Below are 22,335 nucleotides of genomic sequence, written 5' to 3' on the forward strand. Positions count from 1 at the left end.
CTCTGTTTCATATGGGTGTTGTATCCATAGATCTCTTAATGTTGAAATCATGTTCAAATGGATAGGATGCAAAATACATTTGCACACATCTTGTGCACATATCTTTCTGTTTTGGTGGTCATGCCACAACCGTGCCAGCTAAAATCTTGCCTAGGGCAGCAAATTGGTCAGGGCCGGCCCTGCTACAGGGGAAGAGTTCTTGTAGCCAACAATCTGGTTGCCTCGTCTCTGTGGCACAGACTCCATGTGAGGATCTGCAGTACTTCCTCCTTCTGTTTCCCCTGTCTGTGTTTGTTTTGTCTATGTGTCTGTCTCCCTGGCTGGGCGTGGCTACCTACATTCCGATTCCCGCCAACTCACCTCGTCAGCTGCTGCTCATCTCACTGATTGCCACTACTCACCTGCACCTGCTTAAAACCCTGGTTCCCATCTTCAGACTTCGCCAGTTCTTAGTTTATTCTTCAGTGGTAAACTATCGTCCAGGCCTACTAGTGGTTTTTCCTAGTGACTTTTTGATGCTGCTTGTGAAAGGAAATTATTTCCTAATCCTGCTTGTTTTTCCTGTTCCAGATCCACATACTCCAGCCTCTCTGCCTGCCACGTCCAGCCTCCCCTCCTGATCAGCCCAGCTCCACGTCTTCCCTCTACGTGTGCTTCGTCAACTCCTTGTCAGTGTCGTGGACAAAATAAAGCCTTTTTTTTTTACACTTCACCACTGTCTCTGTTTTAGTGCTTGCATAGCGGGTTCTCATCTCCAGTCACTTCTCGGGAAACCTAACAGTTCTTGGATGTGCTTTATCCAAAGGTACAGTATTATACAGTCTTTAGATGTGATACACAAAGACGGTACTTGGCTTGACTTCCAACATTTATTTGTTGAATTTGCAAATTCAGATCACATTAACAGATCAGGATTTATTTTAAATAGCTAGTCAGTGATAGTATAGAGTTATTGAAAAACGCTGTATTTGATTAAACAAAAACTAAAGTTTGAAATATATCCATTCAGCATTTCCAATCAGCAGCCAAAAAGTATGTATGCAGTCATTGTATTACAAGTTATCATTTATTACAGGTACTACGGTATTATAAGCAGCAGTGAAACCGAAAATGTTATCACTCATTTAATGAAATAATACCATCATCATTATACATTCAAACATCATTACAGCAGTGTTGCACAAAATCCTAATTACAAATGCTAAAGAGCTCCTCATGGTTACCCTGTTATAATTTCATCACAACAAGGTCAACACTGTAGGTCATCAAACAAGACTAAAAGGCTATGGTTAAGGTTTGTTTATTTATATAACGGTTTGTTGTTAACTGTTAATCTGATTGCAGGATAATGGAAAATTCTTATGGTCTAAAATGCAGATTCAAATTATATTTAGAAAATTAATTGACTACATTGGGTGCTATTGAAATTATAAATAAAAATAACACAGGCTTTTAAATTGCATTTGTTTGATTGTTAGCCATAGTCTTTTGAGTATATTCCTTAGAGCTCATGGACAGAGCTGTGAGGTTCGGGGAGCTTCTGAATATCACAGTTTTGAATCAGACTAAAGTAAAATACTACAAGCTCCTCGTAGTTCTTTTTGGAAATCCGTTCGTTGATCCCATGGAATCTAAAGGAAAATAACAAAATGTGTGGTAACTAAAAAGAAGCAAATACATTTTCTTTGTTGGATTTCCTCGTGCTTTTTATTACCACAGCTGTGTGTGATGTGTAAACTAGGCTAAAGGTTGGTTCTGTGCATACAATTCTTATATATTTGTTCAACAGGGAGTTTAAGTCTGAACCGTACAATTAGGTCACACCATTACATCATAAGGTTGCAACATAAACATGTGACCAACAGCAGAAAGCTCTTTTGTTCAAGTTGTCTTATAGTTTGCCAAGTACAACTCTGTTCAAGCAACTTATAGTGATTACTGCAGCAGGCTTTTTCAAGACTATTTCAATTCAGTGTTGGATAAACTAGATCCTTACCTCTGAGCGTCACCTGGTTTAAACCAGATGGGGGCGAAGCGATAAATGTCATTCGTCAGGTCTTTGAAGTGTCGACTGTCTGTGTTCCCAATACAGATACCTGCACATAAAATATTATATCCAAACATTTATGGAATATTTTAGCAAAAACTTTGATATACAATTCGATTTTGCTGGATGATTTTACCTGGAGCAACTGTAACTGTTGGAAACATGTCCAGCACTGTCTTCTTAATGATCTGGAAGCCAAAGGACTTTTCATCTGCAGAGCTCACAGGCAGAGGGTCAAACCCATCAACAAGCTCTATCTTCACTCGTTGGTCCCCCACTGTAGACTGGATAAGGTCCAGGACCTAGACAGCAAACATCTCATTTAGCTCAACGTATTTATGAAGAGACATCAGGAATTCTTAAAGAGGAAAATCAAATGTCTGGCTCTACCTCTTTTAATGATTGTGCTGAGTGGATTCGTAGATTTACATACGCTTCAGCGAGGGAAGGGATGATATTCACCTACATAGTGGAAGAGAATTCAGGGTTTGGACAAATGCAAATGTACGATTGAATATCCAGTAAATGACCCTCCATTTGATAACTAAAAACTCTACCTTAACTCCAGCATTAAACATGGTGACTGCTGTAGTTGTCCTTACAAAAGCATTAGTGTCTGGTTTTCTTTCAAGTATCCTGTAACATCAAACATGCTAAATGATTCATCTCAATGATCAAAATTATAAGGAGACATGCTGAGTACATTTAATGAAGCGATTACCTGCCAAGAAGTGGGGCGAACAGCCACAAATTTGACATTATGAACTTCATTGGGAGCCCGAACTAAAGACAAGATTGAGAAACGGATTAACAACATAAGGAGAGCTAATGTACTATATGTAATGATAAGTAGTGGACCAAGTTGGTTTGATTGATTGATTGATTGATACATTTATTTCGAACAAGTAAAATAAATAATTACAAAACAAAACAAATGTTGCAGTGCATAGTCATGTAAGAGAAATCAAAACAAAAAAATGACATTTACAACAACAACATTTACCTTTTGCGCCAGGTGCTCAAATGTTTCGCGTTCAGGCCCATGACCAAATAATCTCGGCATAGGGTTGTCCTCTAGTCTGAGAAAAGAGCATTAGAGTTTAAGATTGTGTTTATTTATTCAAGGACTGATAATAGTGGGATGTAGTATGGTCCTGCATGAACACAACGACTCATTTGAATTCATTTTAAGGAAATAAAATGAGCTAAAAATGTACAGTTTAAGGAAACATTCCCTTCACCTTTTGACTGCTGCAGCCAAGATCCCAATAGTGGACTCAGGAGGAGGCATCGAGGAGTGACCAGGGACCATAGACACACTAAGCTTTACAGTCGCTGAACCTTTTTCACTGATTCCAATTCTACAAAACAAATACACACACATCAAACACAGAATGTACAAATGTCAATCAAACGACCTATCCAACAATTTACTAGAGTCATGCAATTTTATGCTATAAGCTTTTGAGTTTGTTGTGATGTCTGCCAAATGGTTTCCTTTTAACATTGAAACGCTGCTCACTAAATATCATGTTTACACTAGAGCATGACAGGTTCTCACAGCGCAGCAGGTCCTTGAAGACCACTGATGACTCCGTCAAGTACAGCCAGGCCCTCGTCCAGGACAAACGAAAGCTGCACACCACGCTGCTTCATTATACGCACTATGTTCATCGCCCCCTTGAAACCACTGACCTGTTAAAATAAATATTAAAGGATACAAACATTTAGATATAATAAAGGGGGTTATTAAGGATCACAAGTAGTGTTTCATGAATATTTAAAGTACTTCTTCATCATGACCAAGACCAATGTAAAATCCTCTGCGTGGAGCATAGCCTTTTTTCAGCAAGTACTCTAGTGCCTGGAGTATACCCTGGAATAAATAAAGCATATTGGTTTAGTCTCCCTGGCACATGAGAAGTACATCAGTATATAATTCAACTATGTTTAATAACAGCACAAAATAACCTTTGTTGTCTCACCATTACAGGGCTCTTGTCGTCTATGGTCCCTCTTCCATAGATGAAGCCATCTATTTCCTGGGCAGAAAATGGTGGCGCCTCCCAGCCATCTGCTTCTGAGGCAGGTACTACATCGATGTGAGCGAGCAGCAGGTATGGCACCAGGTCATGCTGTGATCCTTGCACCCAAAACAGGTGGCTGTAGTTGGCCACCAATTCATGGTGAACCAAGCTTGAAGAGAAAACTGTTGGGAAAACTGACACAGAATAGTCCAAGCTTAAAGAGGAAACTCCATCTGGTTTCAAATGTAAGGTTGGATTAATATTCAGTTTATTAAAAAAGTTGTATAATGTATTCTGTTAATCTAGTTGAGCTCTAGGGTCTGCTAAAAACGCTAAGGATTATATAAAGCCTGTTTAGAATGAAGGTTATAAAATGGATCTTTAAAAAAAAAAATGCTTTTAGTTTGATCATTGTAAATGTAGGATCCAGCATCTTAAGCGCTTTTCCTATATTATGGAATAAAAGTTGTGATATCTTGAAATTAAAAAAGGAAACAAACTAAATGTTCTCTTTAAATATTCACAAAAAATGTCTTGATTTTTTGCACAATATAACGTTTGGATAATTTGTTGATTTGTCAATTATTCACTCACCGAAAATAGTAATGTGAAGGCTTTTTATAATCAATACTTTTTTATTATATTATTATGAATACCTTTGGGGGACTGTAGGTAGGATAGGATAAGTTAGTAGGGATATTTACTTTTTAATAAGAACCCCGTATTAAAATGAAAGGCTGTTCTTGTTTAAGTTGAGCTATAAATGTATCTCAGTAGTCTGCTAGCACCTGCAGAGTGATGCACTTTGTAAACCTCGGCCTGAATTGGATTCTACTGTGTGCTGTAAACAATCATAAGTCATGAGGTTTAGTTAACGTTTCGCTAACGTTAGCTCAGGTTGTTAGCTAGTAATCAGCTCTACATGGTTTGCAGTCTTAGCATCAGCAATAAAAAAAAAACACTGGAGCATTTACAAATTACACGGTGAAGAGCTTTAACGTTGATGACGTCACGTTCACACATCAGCCTTTTGTTTACCTTTTCGGAGGAGCCTGTCAAACTGAAGCAGCGCCGTGGTGTTGCTCTCCTTCTCTGAGAAAGACACCGTGGGGATCCGGATAGCCTCTGGATAAATTAACATTGATAAAAACGCTAGTTAACGTCCGTCCCAGGTGTCTGCTCCACATTTCCTCCAGCGCTGTCCACACAGGGCAAAGATAATACATAATTCACCGACTTTAGCAAGGGGATATTACCTTTAAAATTAGCAAGAAGCTCCTCTCTCTGGTGGTGGTCTATGACAAGCGAGAGGTTATTCGTCTTTTCCCATCGTGCGAGTTGAAGTCCGACATTAACGTCCAGTGAAAGAGTCCTGATAGATGCTATAGTAAATAACAGCAGTGCAGCTATGAAGAAACTACTAATAACGATCTTTAAAAACTTGAATATGTTTAACTTTTGCCCCGATTCTGTCATGTTGTCTGTTATGACGGCGGAAATCGTTCACTGCGACTCTTTGCAGTGACTGAAACTGAATTAGTTAGTTCAGGTTTATTGAATGAGAGCCACCTGCTGGCGACAATATGACTTACACTTATAATAGTCTTCATTAGAAGTGGATTTTAATATGAAGCCTGAAGATCCCTGCTGATTTTATATCTGAACACGTCATCTTTTTTGACTTTGCTAGGAATCATTTACACCAAAAAGTATGAAACAAAACATCCTTTATTGAAACATGGTTGAAATGTTTAAAAAAATACATACAAGTACAGTGACACTAACTGATTGAAAACTACACAATTTGGGTTAGGAAATAGAAAAGAATAATAGCATTGTACTTTATTATTTATAACTTAAAGAACATATTTTAAAGTCTCTGCTGAACATAGGGTTTATTTTTCCAACTACACTGACAGAGAGCGCTTTGGTATCATCTATGAGCAAAAATATATAAAACTCTGAAGCTGGACTTTGAGGTTTGCTCCCATACAGACACACAGTCAATAGTAAAGCAATATGTGCTCCCTGAAGAGATCATAGAACCTGATCAACCTGGTTTGCATACCCCCCACAGCCTCACATCTGTATGTCGATGTACAGGATTAAGGAAAGCTTTAAGTTACTCCTGTCCAGAGATAACTGGTGTGTCCTGTGTCTTAGCCTGAAGCATAAGCCCTTCCTCACTTTCTGAACCCTGGTCTGGACTGTCCAGTAAGGCAACAAATGGATTAAATGAGTTTTCCTCAACACAAACATAAATCATATAAAGTAGGCAAGCCACAATGAAGAAAACCAAAATCTGTATATGGATGGGCACAAGGCGGCGCTCCACCTCTCGTCTCTCGAGGGTGGTGGGACTGGTGGGAGTGTCTGGGTAAATGTACTGGACGGGTCTCCCTGCTGCACCTTTAATAGGCCTCCGGCGAGTGGCACTGTAATACAACAGAGAGTTATGTGCTATTTTAAGAGTGTAAGGGAATATCTATACACTTGAGTATTGCAATATTATTAGATGCATTTATTTTTTTATTGTCCATACGTTGCAAGACTGTGGACTGAGATTCAAAATTGGCTTCAGACACGTTATATTGATTTTGCATTTACTCCCTTTGGTCTTTTGTTTGGGCTTTTGGATGAGGACAATACACAGTTGATGAATACAATTATTCTTCTGGCAAAAATACTTATTTTTAAAGCGCAATCAAGGGGAAATCTGAATTTAAGGTGTGTGAAAAGTAGTTTAAAAACACAATTTATTTTGGAAAGGATGATTGCCACAAAGAATCAAAGGATGGCTCAACACACCATGAAATGGGAAACAATCAGCTCTAGCGAAGATTGGGGTAAAAAGGAATAATAAATGCTTTTGATGATATTGGACTGTCAACCTATTTTTTCTTTTTTTGTTTATGAAATGTTGAAGTGACCAACTGACTGTATTTTATTATTTATTTATTTTTTCTTCTGTTTTTTGTTGTTGTTGTTGTCTGTGATAAGAATATCTCTTTTTGTATTGTAATGTCCATGTTAAAAAAAATATATATATATTATTATTTTGTGATCCTATATAGATACTAAAAAATACAGTATGTTTTTTTATTTAATAGTTTACATGCAAAATTGTGCAAGACAGTGGTTAAGATTGCAGAAAACAAGTGGTTCTATATCATGTTACATTTGATAGGGACTGTGATAAATGCAAATCCAACCGTTTCTGTTGTTTTGGTGCTTACCAGATCCCTGTGGGTGAGGCTTCCATGTTTAAAAACATCTCCTTTATTGTATCTTTCACAGGCTCTTGAGACGGCTGGAAAAAACAGAGCAGGATTCAGTGTGAAAGTGGAGCAGAGAAAAAGCTAAATGTGTCCCAGACAGCAGAGTCCCACAGAGACAGAGGCCCAGCAAGCCAGTTGGAAGTAAAGGAAAAAGGTGATTGTTAATGTAATCAGAAGAGATCCGACACCTGATGGAAAAACGCTAGAATAATGGAAGTATTACGTTTAGTTTGTGTCATTTTCTAGTTGAAGTAACACTGACGTATAAAAGGAGTTAGACAAACAAAGTGTGTTCTTGTAGACAACACATACACCACAATCAAGTGAAATAGAATAACAACAGTAAAATATATCATATGTGCCTTAATTTTCAGTTTATAAGGGGATTCCTTTGGAGTGTAGTACGGAGACTGGTTCTTCATGGTGTCCACAATGGGAGTGTCCGGCTAAAGGAATGAGGCGCAACAGGTTATGATTTAGTCGTCTGAAATTCCTAGAACCTCCAGTGAACCTCTCCCGACAACCTTAACCTCCACTAGCAGTTGAGCTTAAAGTGTGACTGAACAATGTGAACACTACTGACCCTGTTGGACCGCGACCAATGTTCCTGCACATTGCTCCCATTCAACTCTCTCTCAGTGTTTGGTCTAGAAGAGAGTGACTTCCGCCTCTCCACCTGTTTTTTTAGAGTAAGAGTACATGACTCAATGAGCTCTCTGGCAGTGATTACTCACAACGAAAAAATGATGTGTTTAAAAACATTAACTTTCCTCTTGAACCATTTCAGTGATGCTGAAGGACTGCTGAGAGGAGATTGATGAGCCACCATTGGACACGGCTGAATGTGTTCCAGATGGAAACTGCAAGGATATTACAATAATGTAAAAAAAGAAGTATCTTTCATAACACAATCTATACACCGGTGAGATGCCCTTCATTGTAAACCAAAAACATATCCCACTGTTGGCTTGAGGACACACAATAAAGTTACAGTCTCAGCAAGGAATGCAGAGAATTTTAAATCCACAAAAGAGGTGAAACAAGACCAGCCTACCCCTGATCCTAATCCCGAGCGTTGATCTACAGAGGATGCTTTAGTAATTCCTACGGGAATCTGTGAGCAGTGATGCCGACTCTGCTGGGAGGATTTTATCACATTCCGCGAATTCCTCTTGGGAATAGGTTCCCTTTTTCTAGTAGCATGAGCCCGCTACAAAAGGTCAACCCGACACACAAAAAACATCAGTGTATCTGGAGAATTCAGTTTCACAGAAGCAACAGTGTGAACATCTGTAGTATTTACCATCCTTGATGAGAGTAAAAAACACTGCGGGTAAACAAAATCACCATTCTGAAAGCACAACACCGACACTCAAAATGTAAATGCTCATTCCAAATAAACAAACAAGTTTACAGTTACAATCCATAACCACTAAGGGGCACTGTAGGGAAAGTATTAAGGTAGTTTCAGAAAATAAAAAAAACTACCTAACAGAGGAACTCTAAATCATTAAGCCTATATAAGTAACCTTCCTACAAGTGTTCTCACCTGGCTACTCCCTTGTTGTGCTTGGTTTGACTGTTCAGCGGTTTCTTCGTTTGCTCCTTCTGAACCTGTGTAAGTCACAGAAAAAGAATAGAAAGCATATCATTAAATGATACTAAACATACAAATCCAGTGAAAAATGTACAACATGTATAGTCATACCTGACTCTCCATCCTCTTGTTCCTCCTCCTCTTCACTGTCAGAGTACAATACACCTTTCTCTACTCCGTTTACATGGCCTTGTCCTTCAGACTGTTGCAGTCTCCTGAGCTTATTCTCATACAAGGCTCTAGTGGAGGCTAGTATAGACAAACAATATTATAACAGTTTTTTTTTTAAGTCAGGAACAGACAGACCGAGTGAATAATAAATAACATTTTCCCAACAGTGCAAACTCACCGACTATGGGCCCAGCTTTAACCCCATGTTTAAGCAGTGCAGCCTTGAGGTCATCATCAGTTAAGCAACTCTGGACCAGAATCTCTGCATCCTCCTCCTCCTCTTTGTCCTAACAAAACACATTTTACCGAATTACCTGAATGCTGTTTGAGACAGGACAAAGGCTGCAGCTTAAATCCCAGCAGTTTCCAGGTGTCGGATGTAGAGCATGAAAAACAGCCAAGGCTCCAGTTCACAAAACTGTTCAAGATTCATCGAATATAGGTCCTGTACGACCTGTAGCTTCAAGAATGTACCTATTTAAAACAGAACATGTTTAAATGGTGAACAATATTGTAAAAGCGCTAGAGGCCACGGTATCTGAGAGGGCCTGTATTATTATTATTGGATAGTGGCTTATCACATAACTATGATAGCTGCATTGATCGGCTGTAAAGCACTCTCTTTGTCACAGTTCCCCATGACAAGGTTTGAATCAGCAGTGCTTCAAGTTATCATTATTGTTATTATCGATTCATCGGCCAATCTTTTTAATTGAATATAGTTTGGTCTCTGTAATGTCACTATAAATTATTGAAGAACGTCCATCCAAGTTTCACAGCGCACATGGTGACATCATCAAAATGCTTTTTTTGCCTGTTCAACATAGGCAGCAAAAACCCCAAAGATATTCATATTTACTTTCAATAATGAGAATAATAAACTACTTATAAGATATGAAAGTAGTTGCCAATTTACTTTATTGGCTAATCGATTAACTGACTCAGTTCAGGTGGAAATATCAGCATCGGTTTATAAGTGTATGGGGGGGTTTGAATGTGGAACTCTACTATGACTTTACAATATCTTATAAAAGGGGATATTGTTAAATAAACTTAACTTAGTATGCCCAAACAGAAAGTTCCTCTGCCCCACAACACAGACCAGAAACAACTTCCAGGCTTCAAGTGCATGTGCTCTCCTTGGAACACATAATTGAGTGTGACAGGTGTAGTGAGCACATGCACACGACTCTGTTGAAAGAAGCCAACGTCTCAAACGTCTCGTGTAAATCTATACCAACTATACAGCTGGGGGCTCAGTGGTCAACAGCCTAAAATGCTACAGCAAGCTGAGAGGAGTGTTTGGTAGCAGTGACCCAGATCTTCCCCTCCCCCCCTTACACCTGCTGACCATTGGTTTGTTTCAGTTCACACAAATTATTGCTATGAACGTGAGAATCTCCTCATAGTCAAGTAAAGTTGATGGTGTCACTGAATGCAGCATTGTTGACAAATATTGTGCAACATTGGCTATTTATTATGAAGCGCCAAAGAACTTTTCTGGGGAAAGCTTCTCAGACTTAGGAAAACGATATTCTGTTACTACAATGGACTCCAGTTGTGTAATGTAACTAAGTACATTTACTCAAGTACTGTAATTAACTATACAATGTAGGTACTTAAACCTTACTTGAGTATTTTCACATTACTACTTTATACTTTTACTCCACAACATTGTGTTGGCAAATGTTGTACTTTTTACTCAACTATTAATTTCACATATTACTAGTAACTTGCAGATTTAGGTTATTAATAGAACAATTAAATCAACACATACATTATCATACATTATGATAGGCTAAGCTAACCAGTAGTGTACAAAGTAATTCAAATAAACCCCACCTGTTCAAGAAGTGATGAACACATTGATGCATCAATCATTTTAATACATTTTTGTTTATAATATCTTTTTTTTTTTTTATTTGCCTTTCTACTTTTACTTGTGGTGCTCAAAGTATATTTTGACGCTAATACATTTGAGTTGTAACTGAATATTTTTACACAGTTTGATCGCTACTTTTACTTAGGTAAATAATCTGAGTACTTCTTCCACCTCTGCTGGTCCCACAAATTGACAAATGAAACGTAGTAGGCTACTTTCATTATGTTAAATCCAAAATGCAGGTTGTAACTTGCAAACAAATTTGGCGATTTTCTTTTTTTTTTACGAATATGCTGACGCAAAACATGAAAGGTTTTAATAAACTCACTGCCAAATCTTGTTCTTGATCCTCATCGTCGCTAGAAAAATCCCCTGCGTTTTTCTGAGCGATGTGTTTTAAATGCAAGTCCACATAAATCTCCTTTCTGCTCTTGGTGGGTGGCAACACGACATTGTGGGCAACGAGATCTGACTTCAGTCTGGATTTAGAGAAGTGAGCTGGGTCCTCCATAAACAGAGACATGTCACAACGACGAGTCGAAGCGGAAAATGTAAAACTGTGGTACTTAGCTGTTCTTTATACTTGTATAAAAACCTCAGATGAACTAGCTGCTCGGGGAAAGCCTCTGCTGTAGTCTAGGAATCACACTGACTGATCTGAGAACAGCTGCAAGGGACTATTTGATTGACAGCTAGTAGCTAACGTTAGCTCTACATTCCCTTACTGATGGAGTATCAAGCATGGCAAGCTAACATGTTTCATGCTACATGCTTAAGTTTTAAGCTAACTAGCTTTGAATTATTTTACATTTTAATTCAAAGTAGGACCTTCTTATTGCATGAAGATAAACTTTAAAATATACTATAAAACTGATAAGGCATGTTGGCTTTGGTGAGTTTTGTTTCATTCTTTTTTGAGTTGTTATTTAAGCTGGTAGTATTAGTGACATTAGCTAGCTTGCAAGCTGCATCCAGTTTGGAAGTTTGGGGCTGTCAATTAAAAAATGTACTCCTGCTTCTATTTTTAAATTATGCTATCAGACTTTAAAGTAGGAACATCAAATAACATGTGTACATGGACGAGAGTTTCATACTTTTAATAAGTTGCTTACATTCTCAAACATAAAATACTCTAAAAAAAACCTGATCCTTACAGTTTACCATTCAATCCAAACACTAAATGTCCCTATTGTATTACCTAGTATATTCAAGTGTCTAATTCATTAACAAATATTTGTATTATTTACACATGGGTCTATTCAATGTTTGCCTTTTCTATTCATGAATCCTATGACAAGTTGACAACATGTATTTAGGGAAAGAAAACACCTTTTTGAAACTACACACTTTCAAAGTAGTTAAGGAATGATTTTACAGTGGAAGTAACTCCAGCCACACCAATGCCATTTAATTAATTATGTACCTTTAATCTCTAGATTTGATCTGGGCTTTCGTCGCTTTCCGTGTCTCTCTGTTGCATGCTGCTTCTGCTGCATCTTTACTGGAGGGATGCATCCACGTAGAACATGTAGAAGTGGTGAGTACTTCCTTTCCTAACATCTGTTAACAGATACAAAAACAAGACACTTGTTCAGGTTATTGTCTGTAAAGGAGGGCGTGCCATAATGCTTTCCCCCCCAACCAAACAACTACAGCAGGCATCTGTTCCCACTAATGCAGGATTATCTGAAAAACTTGCTGTAGAAATCAGAATATCAATGGTCAAAATACAACTACGTGAACTTGAGTCCTGGAACAGGCTTCTGGTGCTTTGAGAGATCTTATCATTATGAAATAAGTGAAATCACCTGGTATTTTGGAATGAAAACCTGAGTCATGGTAAGCAACGCCAGATGTCTATATAAAAAAAAAATGATTATAGAACCTGTTTGAACAACCGTGCAGAGTAAAACCTAACAACCGATACCTCCATAACATCTGGTACTGAAGTAGAGCTGATTCACTGGCAGTTATCCTGCTTCATTAAACAGGTTCTTGATTTTTGGGAAAAAAGTTGATGCTACAATGGGGAGGCTTTTAAAGCAAATTGTCCCTTCTTGTTTTGCTTCAGGTGATGCAAAAAAACACAAAACAAATAGAAATAATTAAAAAGAAACAACATAAGATGTTCCCCTCTTGAAAACCACTTTATGCAAGTCAAAACATAACCAGATGAAGCTAAATGTATCCCCTGAGAAACAGATAGATTGTTTTGTTTGTCTCTTGTTAAAACTACAAAATGACTAAACTATATTTAATTAGATGGCTCTTCCATCTCGCTCATTTCTGCCTTGAAATATGAAATGACAAGTCAGCAGGTGTCTACATCGCATTGCAGTGATATTTGTGTTTGTGTTGAGCAGACTTGATCTCCTGCTGAGCTGTTTACTGTTGACAACATGATCTGTACCATTTTAGATAGAATCAACACATTGTGATAGGAGAAAAATAACATTGGTTCTCAGTAGTTGCCTCCAGAGACAGGAGGGGATTGAAATTGTGCTTTTATTGATGTATAAGAAAAATAATAATTGTATTTGATACTTTTTCGAGCTATTTTGCAGGGCCACATATTTCATAATGATACACAGTGTTGTAGCTTCTGCTAATGATTTAATTTAGAGCAGGTATGTTAAAGGTTCCCTGTGAAGTTGTTGACCTCTAGTAGCGATATAGAGTTGTTTTTATATACTGTAAGTGGGTTCCCTTTTACTTGTGCTTGTGCAAACAGATGCACATGTACAAGTCTTGTCTGAGATTTCACACTATAGCAGTCATCAACAGGTGGTGGTAACATGCCAAGATATCCTGCTGTGTTTTATGTATTTTGTCATGCTTCTTCGTTGGTCTGTAAACATGTTTTACTGTTATGTATTTGAACATATCAAAGCCGGAAAAAACATATACAGTAGATTTAAGTTAGAATTTAAGCATTTCACATTAAGACACTTTCATTGATTGTGTTAAAAGGCATACAAAAGGTTTACGATTATACTAGAAGTCTAATTTAAATACCTCCTAGTTTAAAGTCAAGAGACATTTGACAGTTATTGAGGTCAGAAGCCTGAATGCTGTTGGAATCCTTTTGTAAAGTCCACTTGCCAGGGGGGGTAGGAGCCATTAGAGGCCACATTTGAAGGTCTTTATACAAGAGCTGTGATGGCTCAGCTGGCTAAAGTGCACACCATGGACCAATGATGATACAGTTTAAAAGTATAGTCTTGTTTCCTCCACTTCTGGCTTCCATCAAAGAAGAGAAATACACATATTTTAATCATAATAATTATTTAATAGTAAGCTCTAGCACTAAGTCAACCCAATAGTACTAGAGTTGTACAGATTTTAAATTCGTAAATGTTATTTTATTTGAATAAAATGTAAGTGATATTGCTACAGCTCGACACGTTATTTTAGTAGGTTCAGGTTTGTAAAGCTCTATTAGACAGTATATTTTTTTTAACTCAAAGTAACTATGTTGAATGAACCAGACAGGGTATCATTTCTTTATACTTGATACATCCTGCAATTCCACTTAAATACTTAAATAACAAGTGTTTTTTGAACTTCCGAGGGTCATTAAACCACAGAAGCCAAACATATCTGTATTTGTCCCACCAAAGTGAGATGCAAAGAAAGATTAATTATTTAGAGGCTGTTGGCTACAGTTTTATTTTACTATTTTAGATGCTACAAAAAGCTGGCCTGTCTAGATGACACAGAAGCTCACTTTGATAAATATTGATGATAATTGGTTTTCTTATGTTTGGATTCAGTTTTTCATTGACTAGTTTGAACAGTGATAAATAACATTTGCAAATAGTGGAGAATTATATTCAAATATTGTCAAAAAAATCTTCAAAGCAGTTCTTTGGGTGACTATCCAGTGTGTATCCAATGGCTTTGAACCCTACATGAAATGTTAGAACAAACTCACATAGGAATAGAAAGCCATAAGACACAGTTGTGGTTCAATTTGAAGACAAAAATACGAAAAAGGCTGAAAACTTGATAACAGAAAGAGGGGGAAAAAAGGGCCAAGCTGCAGAAAACATTCACAATTTAAAACTCACATAGGCATGAATAATTAACCAAAGGAACTGTAAGTATTCATCTGAGGCCTGGGGGAATATAATGAAACTGTCTTGTTAGTCTTCAGACGGAAGAAATTGTATTTTTTATAGCACAAACTCAAATAAATGGACCCCTACTCAATCCTTGAATCTTACAGAAATACCCTGCCAGCTATTTAATTCCGCTGGGGGATTTACAGAATAATCTTTGATTAAAAATGCCGTTTTAGATCAATGTCCACAGGGAAAAGGTGCAATGTTAATCAAAAGGATTCTGTTTCTGAATTCCGAGCAGATTACATAAAGTATTTCTATATTCTGCAGCAACCCTCTGCCCATGTCTACAAGCACAAAGAAGATCATTACATCAGCATTTTGATTCAACCGCCAGGCAAAGATAGCAGTTTTTATTAATGAACAACATATTTTGTGCACATATAAAGTTAATGTTCTCTATGCAGTGGCTCTTTTGCCTATTTTAATCAAAGCCATCATACTGATTAGGCACGCATAATTTATGCATAGAAACCCTAATAATATGCTTGATTGATTTCATTATAAGTTCAATTATACTCCTATGACTCTTTAACCTTTTAAGAAGGCAATACAATGTTCTAATATTGGACTCAAACACCAGACTGTTTACCACTTTTTCGAGCACTAAACAGTAGAAATTGCTTTGGACCATTTCCAACCCCTCAGTGAGCAGAGACTCAGCGCTGGAGCTATGCAGGCCAAATCGGCTCACCCAGATGTCTGCTCAGAAAACAGTAGCCTTTATAAAAACATGAGAAACCTTGTGGAGAGAGGAAACACGCTACTATAGAGGACAGAGGAGGCATTTGTTGACATTGTATCAAGTGCAACGCTGAGATATTTGAGGCACAGAGGGGCCAGGTATTTGTCCGTCAGAGTTTCTTGTGCTTTTGCTGTCTCCAAGTCAAACAACAAAAGCCCCATTGAGACAGCCTCCCTTTTTTTTTCTTTCTCTGAACAAGCACACAAAGCTTCCTGTACTAGACTGCAACTGTCCAGTACTGAGAACCACTTCTAGTCTTACTTGTATGCACCTGTTCAAGAGCAAAGGAGTATATAAACACTTTGTGGGATAGTTTCACATATTTCAGCTTTCCCTTACATTTGTCTTTTTCCATTTGAATGCCAGATGTCCTAACTTTATCAATAAACGTCTTACTTTGTTCTTAAGAGAAGCAAATCAAGCCAATGGTGGTTTATACACTTTAGTCAGCCTGAAAAAACATTGAGCTGTTAACACACGATTAAGATTCATGATTAATGGCCTCACATTTGCTAGGTATCCACATGACCTCTGACGGAGAACATTAACTTCAGATAAAGGGAAAGTGTATACTTGATTAGCCTTTTTCCAGGTTCGAAGAAAAAAACCGTTGCCACTGAGCTCCAGGGAGCCTGTTCTCATGCATGTCCCAGCATAAATGAGTAAAGCCACTGTGTCAGACTCAGTCCAGACAAGAAGGTGAATCTCAGCCACAGGGAGGATTATCTCTAATCCCTAGACATCGTACATGGTCCCTCTCTGCTGGGAGGCAGTTTGGGGAATCGTCTGTGTCCAGATGTTTTTCATTGGATTTAGATATTTGTTATATTCTAAAACATTCCTCTGTTCTTTTGAGCAATGTAGACATTTTTAATAAGATTTAAATGCAAAGCTATAACAACACAGCAAATGACTAATTGACATTTAGAACTAGTCTTGAATATAAAGATAAAAGGGTAGCACCTGATTTCTTATCCTTGCAGTACTCGTTTTCCTATATTAGAAACACAACTTACCTCCTTCCACAAGATGAACCAAACACATTGAAACACTGCATACAACACATGAAAGCCCCAGAGTATCAGTAAATCAGTGCCTCACTGTCATTCTTTACAAGAAAACTGCTATTTTGCCCGGCACACTTTACACTTCAGAGAGTAACGGTGACGTGCATTTAGTGCCGGATACATTCTTATGCTATAATTCTGACTCTTACCTCGTTTTCCCTCTGCTGCGTCCCTCGCTGGAACGAGTATATGGCATCCCCTCAGCCTAATACTGTATGGAGAGACAATGGGTAGAGGGGGGGGAGGAGTTACTATGTGAGCAGGAGCGAGAGTGTGGAGACAGGGGGAGTAAAAGCAGAATGAAAACTGTGAGAGGATAGAGAGGAGAGAAAGAGAGAGGCGAAAGGGGGCTCCGAAGGGAGATCACTCGCTCACAATACTCTCAATCCACAAATCTGACGAAACGTTACATGAATGGCAATTCTTGAACCCCCCCCCCGCGCTCCTCAGATGCGATGTCAGAGAAAACAGCAACTAGAAATCCCTCTTCACATGATGGGAAATGTAAGGAAAAACAAGAGACTGTGAGAGAATGGGTCCTGATTTTAAACAAGTCTCCCTTCTTTGGCTTTCTCTGAATGAGTTCTTAAGATTTCATGTTGGCAGAGTGCCCATGAGTCCTGGATGGAAAAGGATAAAAGAAGGGCTGAGGTAGGGGGGCTGTCTATTGTGTTTGTTCCCTTCCTTTCAGTCCTGGCACTCTAGTTGATCTTTGCAGCCAGTTGCTGAATATTCCAGTCACTTATCCCTCAGTTGTGTACAGAAGCTCTAAATACATTTCATCTGTATTGATTATGCTTTCTCACACTAAAAACGTTGGAGTTGAGAGCCTGCACACACTGACAGTACTGACATTTTGGGTCTAACTAAAAGACCCAGGACCCTGAAAAACCAACCAAATGGGGGTGACTTCAAGTCCGCACTGATCTGAAGATCCTGGTGTTTTCACAGTCATTGTGGTTTGGGCCTCTTTTCTTTGTCTCCCTAACAGTCCATCACTCGTGGAGGGAGAACCCAGCTCTGCCTGGTGAATCTGGGATGAAGACAGCAGGTGCTGTTGCCCCTCTCTGAGCCACATTCACTCCCAGCTTTCTCCCCCTCCATCCGTTTCCTCTGCTTATCCCCCCTCCTCCCCCTGTCAATGTGAGGAGGGGGGATAGATAGGGAGAATGAGCTACTGTATAATGAAGCACACCCGGGGAAAGATACCGTTTGTTGAAGGTTTTAACCAGTGATGTGTTAATAACGTCCTCCTGATTAGAATGGCTGATGAGCTGTGTGACACAGAGCAAAGGAGAACATGAGGGTGTAAAGGATTAATGCAACTGCATCCCTTGTCAGTCACCGCTGTGCTTCTCACCGCTGCTTGTGCTGCATCAGTGCCGCAAGAGAAGCCTTGTTTTCACTCACAGTCCACCCTCCTCCTCCTCCTCCTCCTCCTCCTCCTCCTCCTCCTTTCCCCACAAACCCCTTCCTACCCTCTCTCTGTCTTCCTCTTGCTTTCCCTCAAATAGACACACAGGCTCAGTTCATTACTATTCACCAGGTTTCACTAAGACACGCATCGTTGCTCTGCTCTCTTCAACTGTGTTGAGAGAGGCGGAGGGAGAGAGAGTACAGGGGAGAGGTAGAAGAAGGTTAAAGCAAGAGACATCTTATGATCGAAAAGAATAATTCACCATTGTGTATCCTGTGTGCGGAAATGTGTACTAACATTTGACCAGACAGCTGCATGCATGGAGAACAAGGCTAGTGCAGTCCTCAAAGCAGAAATCTGTTTTCCTCTGAGGGCTTTTGAATTCATCACTTGCCATCAGCCGTCAACTCTATCACAACATTCAAGTTATTATCTGTGCTGATACTGACAAGCATTTCATCCATGAACATAGACACTATGGTGCATTTCTATTCCTGTGTTGGCTGAGCTTTCTATACTCATCCATTTCAGAAAAAAAACGACTTCAATATGAAACTAATCCTTTGTTATGCTATATTTTACTTTACCCGAGTCAGAAGATTACAATGAATCCTTGAATTATAGCAACAGCATACAGGTGGAGGAACTGCTGCAAGGGTAACCTCCACATAAAACCCCACTGCAGTCAGCATGTCGTTGTGTCCCTGGGCAAGACACTTCACCCCAAAGTGCTCCTGTGGGGATTGTCCACAGTATTGAGTATGTAAGTCGCTTTGGATAAAAGCGTCTAACATGTAACATGTAATGTAATAAAATCATAAGAATGTGATTGCTTGGATAAGAGAGCCTCTGTCAGAGGATATTAGTTGCAAAAGCTATTTGTTTGTATTTTTCCCCTTAAGCTGATGTTCAGCCTTGTGAATGAGAATGCACAGATATACACACTCATAACGAGTATTTGAATAGTTTTCTTCCTCTTCAATGAAGTTAGACTAAATATCTTTAGTCCCTTTACGATTGTTCTGACAAACCAGGCCTTTGGAGATTATGATGGACTGTGAGTGAAAACTTTGTGAGCTCCACTTGAGTGGCACCTGATGAGTAATATATTCCAGGATTTGTTGTAACATTTCAAAGAAGAGCCAACCCTTCGCTTGTAAATCCCACTGAGAGGATTTAATGTCAGCTTTACGGCATCAAAATAAAAAATTGGAACAGGTTTTAAACACAAATCTGAAGATTAGTACAATTTGGTTTGAGAAGCCTTTCATAGCTATGTGCTATAGTTTAAATTAGTTATACACTTTTGTTCAGTTTTGACATGATGTGAGGCAGTGAGAAAAACACTTACTGCAGGTCAGGGTGCCAAACGAAGTAGTGACTGCTAAAAAAAAGTGACCAGTAATATATTCATGAGGACATATATTGTAACCATCATTAAAAGCATTGAAGTTGAATATAAAATACGGTCCAACAGATAAAACATCACTCATTCATACGGAGTGCAGAGTCGGGATTGGCTGACAGAAGCCATTATCTTCGGAGAGCTCCAGATGTGATCGGCTGCTGCACTTTTAGGAGTCCTGGGTGGGAATTCCTGATTGAAGTCTTTGGATAAGCATTACGCTCCACTGAACTTACATTTCCATTCACATAATATTAAAGCCTTTACTGCTTGAGAATAAGGCTTTGCACTCAGTCCAATATATTACAACTAATGACATTCTGAAAGACCTCATGTGCACACACCAGAATACAAGCGCAGCCGTCTTTTAGGATTCATGATGACTCTGGAGTTTTATGAAACAGTTGCCCCTGCCCCTTTTTCTCCTGATGTCCAACCCTGACTTATAAATATGTCTACTACTAAGATGCAATCTAATGCTTTTTGTGAAAACATAATCCCTTTTTTTTCTTTTTTTAATAAGGAAGGGGGAAAAAAGGAAACAGTCACTCGTAACTTTTTTTATAAACATAATTGAGTAGATTCTTTCAAAACTCTTCTTTCTCAATGTATTTCATTACTTTCCCAACAATATTTGCTTTGTTTGAAATCAGCTTGAGGCAACGTGATTTTTTGTTATTATTGAATGTGTAGGCACACAGCACTAATCCGAAGATCCTCTTGTCTTTACAGTCTTTGTTTGGGCCTCTCTTCTATGGTCTTTGTCTCCCTAACAGCCCATCACCAGGAGAGTAAAAGTGTTCCGTCTAAAGACAATATTAAGTGTTGCATGCTGTTATCATTCCTCCCGTACAAAATGTATTTCTTATGCGGTTTAACTGTACATGAGGAGACAGACATCAACAGTCCTGGTGCTGTGCAGAAATACATTTCAAACAGCAGTTGGTGAGTAAAGTTGGTTTCAAAGTTGCAATTGTTAAGTACAAAATTGCCTCGCTACGCTACTACTGTATCCCTCCACTGCAGCTCACCTCCAAAAATACAAATACCACAATTGTTACCATATTTTAAAGATATGTATTTGATTTTCAAACTCAGACTGCTCCTCACATGATATTACCTTTAGTTGAACTTAAACAGGATGAATGACTACAAAAAGAAAGAACTTGTGGATGTGAACCTTTCCTTTAAATTCACAAAAAGTTAAGCGTAAGATATTATTAATTTGATCATACAATTTACAGTTTACCTTTATTTAGAATGCAAACAAAACCAACAAATAACACAACAAGCAATTAAAGTTGTCAGCTCTTGCAAATAAGTATGTAATACTTTTAATAAAGCACAGCAGAAGGATATGGAAGCATTTCAGCCCGAGACTTTTCCCAACGGTTTAGACATTTGTGGGAGTGACGCCTCTTAAACAGCAGCCAGGTACCGGCCAGTTACAAGCCTGCTAATACAGATCATCACCATGCTCTCATGTTTTCCATCAAAATATAGTTATGAATTGTTAATAGCGAATATAAACATAACTTTTTGCAGACAGATGGATGCTGATGTCCTATACAACAATTCAGTTTTAAGTAAACAGTGGTTAAGATGTTATTCGTTACTTATTACTTTTAAAATGCTAATAATTAGCCTGGAGAATTTTCACCTAAAAAGTTTTAAAGAAAGGATTTCACATAAAAGTTTCTTTTTTTCTCTCTCTCTCTCCCTATCTCTCTTTCTATCCCTGTCTCTATCCTCTCTCAATAATTATTCTTAGATTACTTTTTAATAGCCCAATGTACACACTTCTTCTTTGCTTTGTTTTTTATCTGCTCCACCATTAGCTAGTTTGCAGGCACACAGCCTCGTAGAGTAGCACTGTTTTGCCCGGCAGACATGTCTGTTTGCATAGCTCATATCCTTGGCTCTATTTTGGGCCTGAGGAGATGCATTGGGGGTACACTGCAGGCTAAGGCTAAGGCGACTGACGGGAGCAATATGGATATGTGGCGGAAAAATATGTTATTGCTCCAAGAGAAGCTTTTATAATGTCAATTTAAGCCAACCCTCTCACTTAATGCATACTGATTCACAGTGGCGAACCGTCAGGGCCTTCAAGGTATTCAGAGAATACCCTGGAACACTCAGATAAAACAAACAAAAAATCGATTTAATTATATAAATAAAATGTAATAAAATGTATATAAAATGAATAAATGAGAATGGTATCTGTGTTGTTGATCTGTAATATTACAATGTTACGTTGATTTGTTTGTCCTTCTGGGACCATGCACTACGCATTTCAGTGGTTTTGTGTTAGAAAAGAAAGCAACCAATCAGATCTTGTTCTGGGTCTCTGGGTAGAATATCCTTCAGCCAAGGTATTCTACATCCTTGATAGAATGCCCTGGCCGTTGCAATGAATGAGGGCGTACGTTTGGACTGACAGTTTGATCAACCAATCATATATTGATTTGCAGCCAATGGGCGTGTTCTTTCAGAGTTCCCCATCGGTTCCAGGGTATTCTAGAAGGCCCGCTAGTTAACTGGCTTGAGACAGAGGATCTAGAACGAATGCGAC

The 22,335-nt window shown here is 38.5% G+C and overlaps 2 protein-coding genes across 4 annotated transcripts; both read right to left on the bottom strand.

Moving 5' to 3' along the window:
* Positions 1–1,047: 1,047 nt before the first annotated feature.
* On the bottom strand, positions 1,048–5,611 carry pm20d1.2 (peptidase M20 domain containing 1, tandem duplicate 2). Its single transcript, XM_010782513.1, has 13 exons — positions 5,331–5,611; positions 5,113–5,199; positions 4,033–4,268; positions 3,837–3,923; positions 3,609–3,742; positions 3,289–3,408; positions 3,051–3,126; positions 2,769–2,830; positions 2,605–2,683; positions 2,438–2,509; positions 2,184–2,349; positions 1,997–2,096; positions 1,048–1,631 (listed from the first exon to the last, which is right to left on the bottom strand). The coding sequence occupies exons 1-13, from the start codon at positions 5,548–5,550 to the stop codon at positions 1,502–1,504; spliced, it is 1,569 nt and encodes a 522-aa protein (XP_010780815.1). The 5' UTR covers positions 5,551–5,611; the 3' UTR covers positions 1,048–1,501.
* Positions 5,612–5,784: 173 nt separating this feature from the next.
* lemd1 (LEM domain containing 1) lies at positions 5,785–11,702 on the bottom strand. Of its 3 annotated transcripts, XM_010782514.1 has the most exons (11): positions 11,331–11,702; positions 9,299–9,407; positions 9,061–9,198; positions 8,902–8,966; positions 8,656–8,703; positions 8,407–8,562; positions 8,123–8,212; positions 7,936–8,028; positions 7,715–7,798; positions 7,311–7,384; positions 5,785–6,509 (listed from the first exon to the last, which is right to left on the bottom strand). In XM_010782514.1, the coding sequence occupies exons 1-11, from the start codon at positions 11,523–11,525 to the stop codon at positions 6,197–6,199; spliced, it is 1,365 nt and encodes a 454-aa protein (XP_010780816.1). In that variant the 5' UTR covers positions 11,526–11,702; the 3' UTR covers positions 5,785–6,196. The 3 variants fall into 3 exon arrangements, with proteins under 3 accessions (XP_010780816.1, XP_010780817.1, XP_010780818.1); XM_010782515.1 differs by lacking the exon at positions 7,715–7,798 and having other exon boundaries at positions 11,331–11,701; XM_010782516.1 differs by lacking the exons at positions 8,407–8,562; positions 8,656–8,703 and having other exon boundaries at positions 11,331–11,696.
* Positions 11,703–22,335: the final 10,633 nt, after the last annotated feature.

The sequence above is a fragment of the Notothenia coriiceps genome, unplaced genomic scaffold, assembly GCF_000735185.1.
Source record: "Notothenia coriiceps isolate Sejong01 unplaced genomic scaffold, NC01 NC01_scaffold00024667, whole genome shotgun sequence".
NCBI classification, from domain to species: Eukaryota; Metazoa; Chordata; class Actinopteri; order Perciformes; family Nototheniidae; genus Notothenia; species Notothenia coriiceps.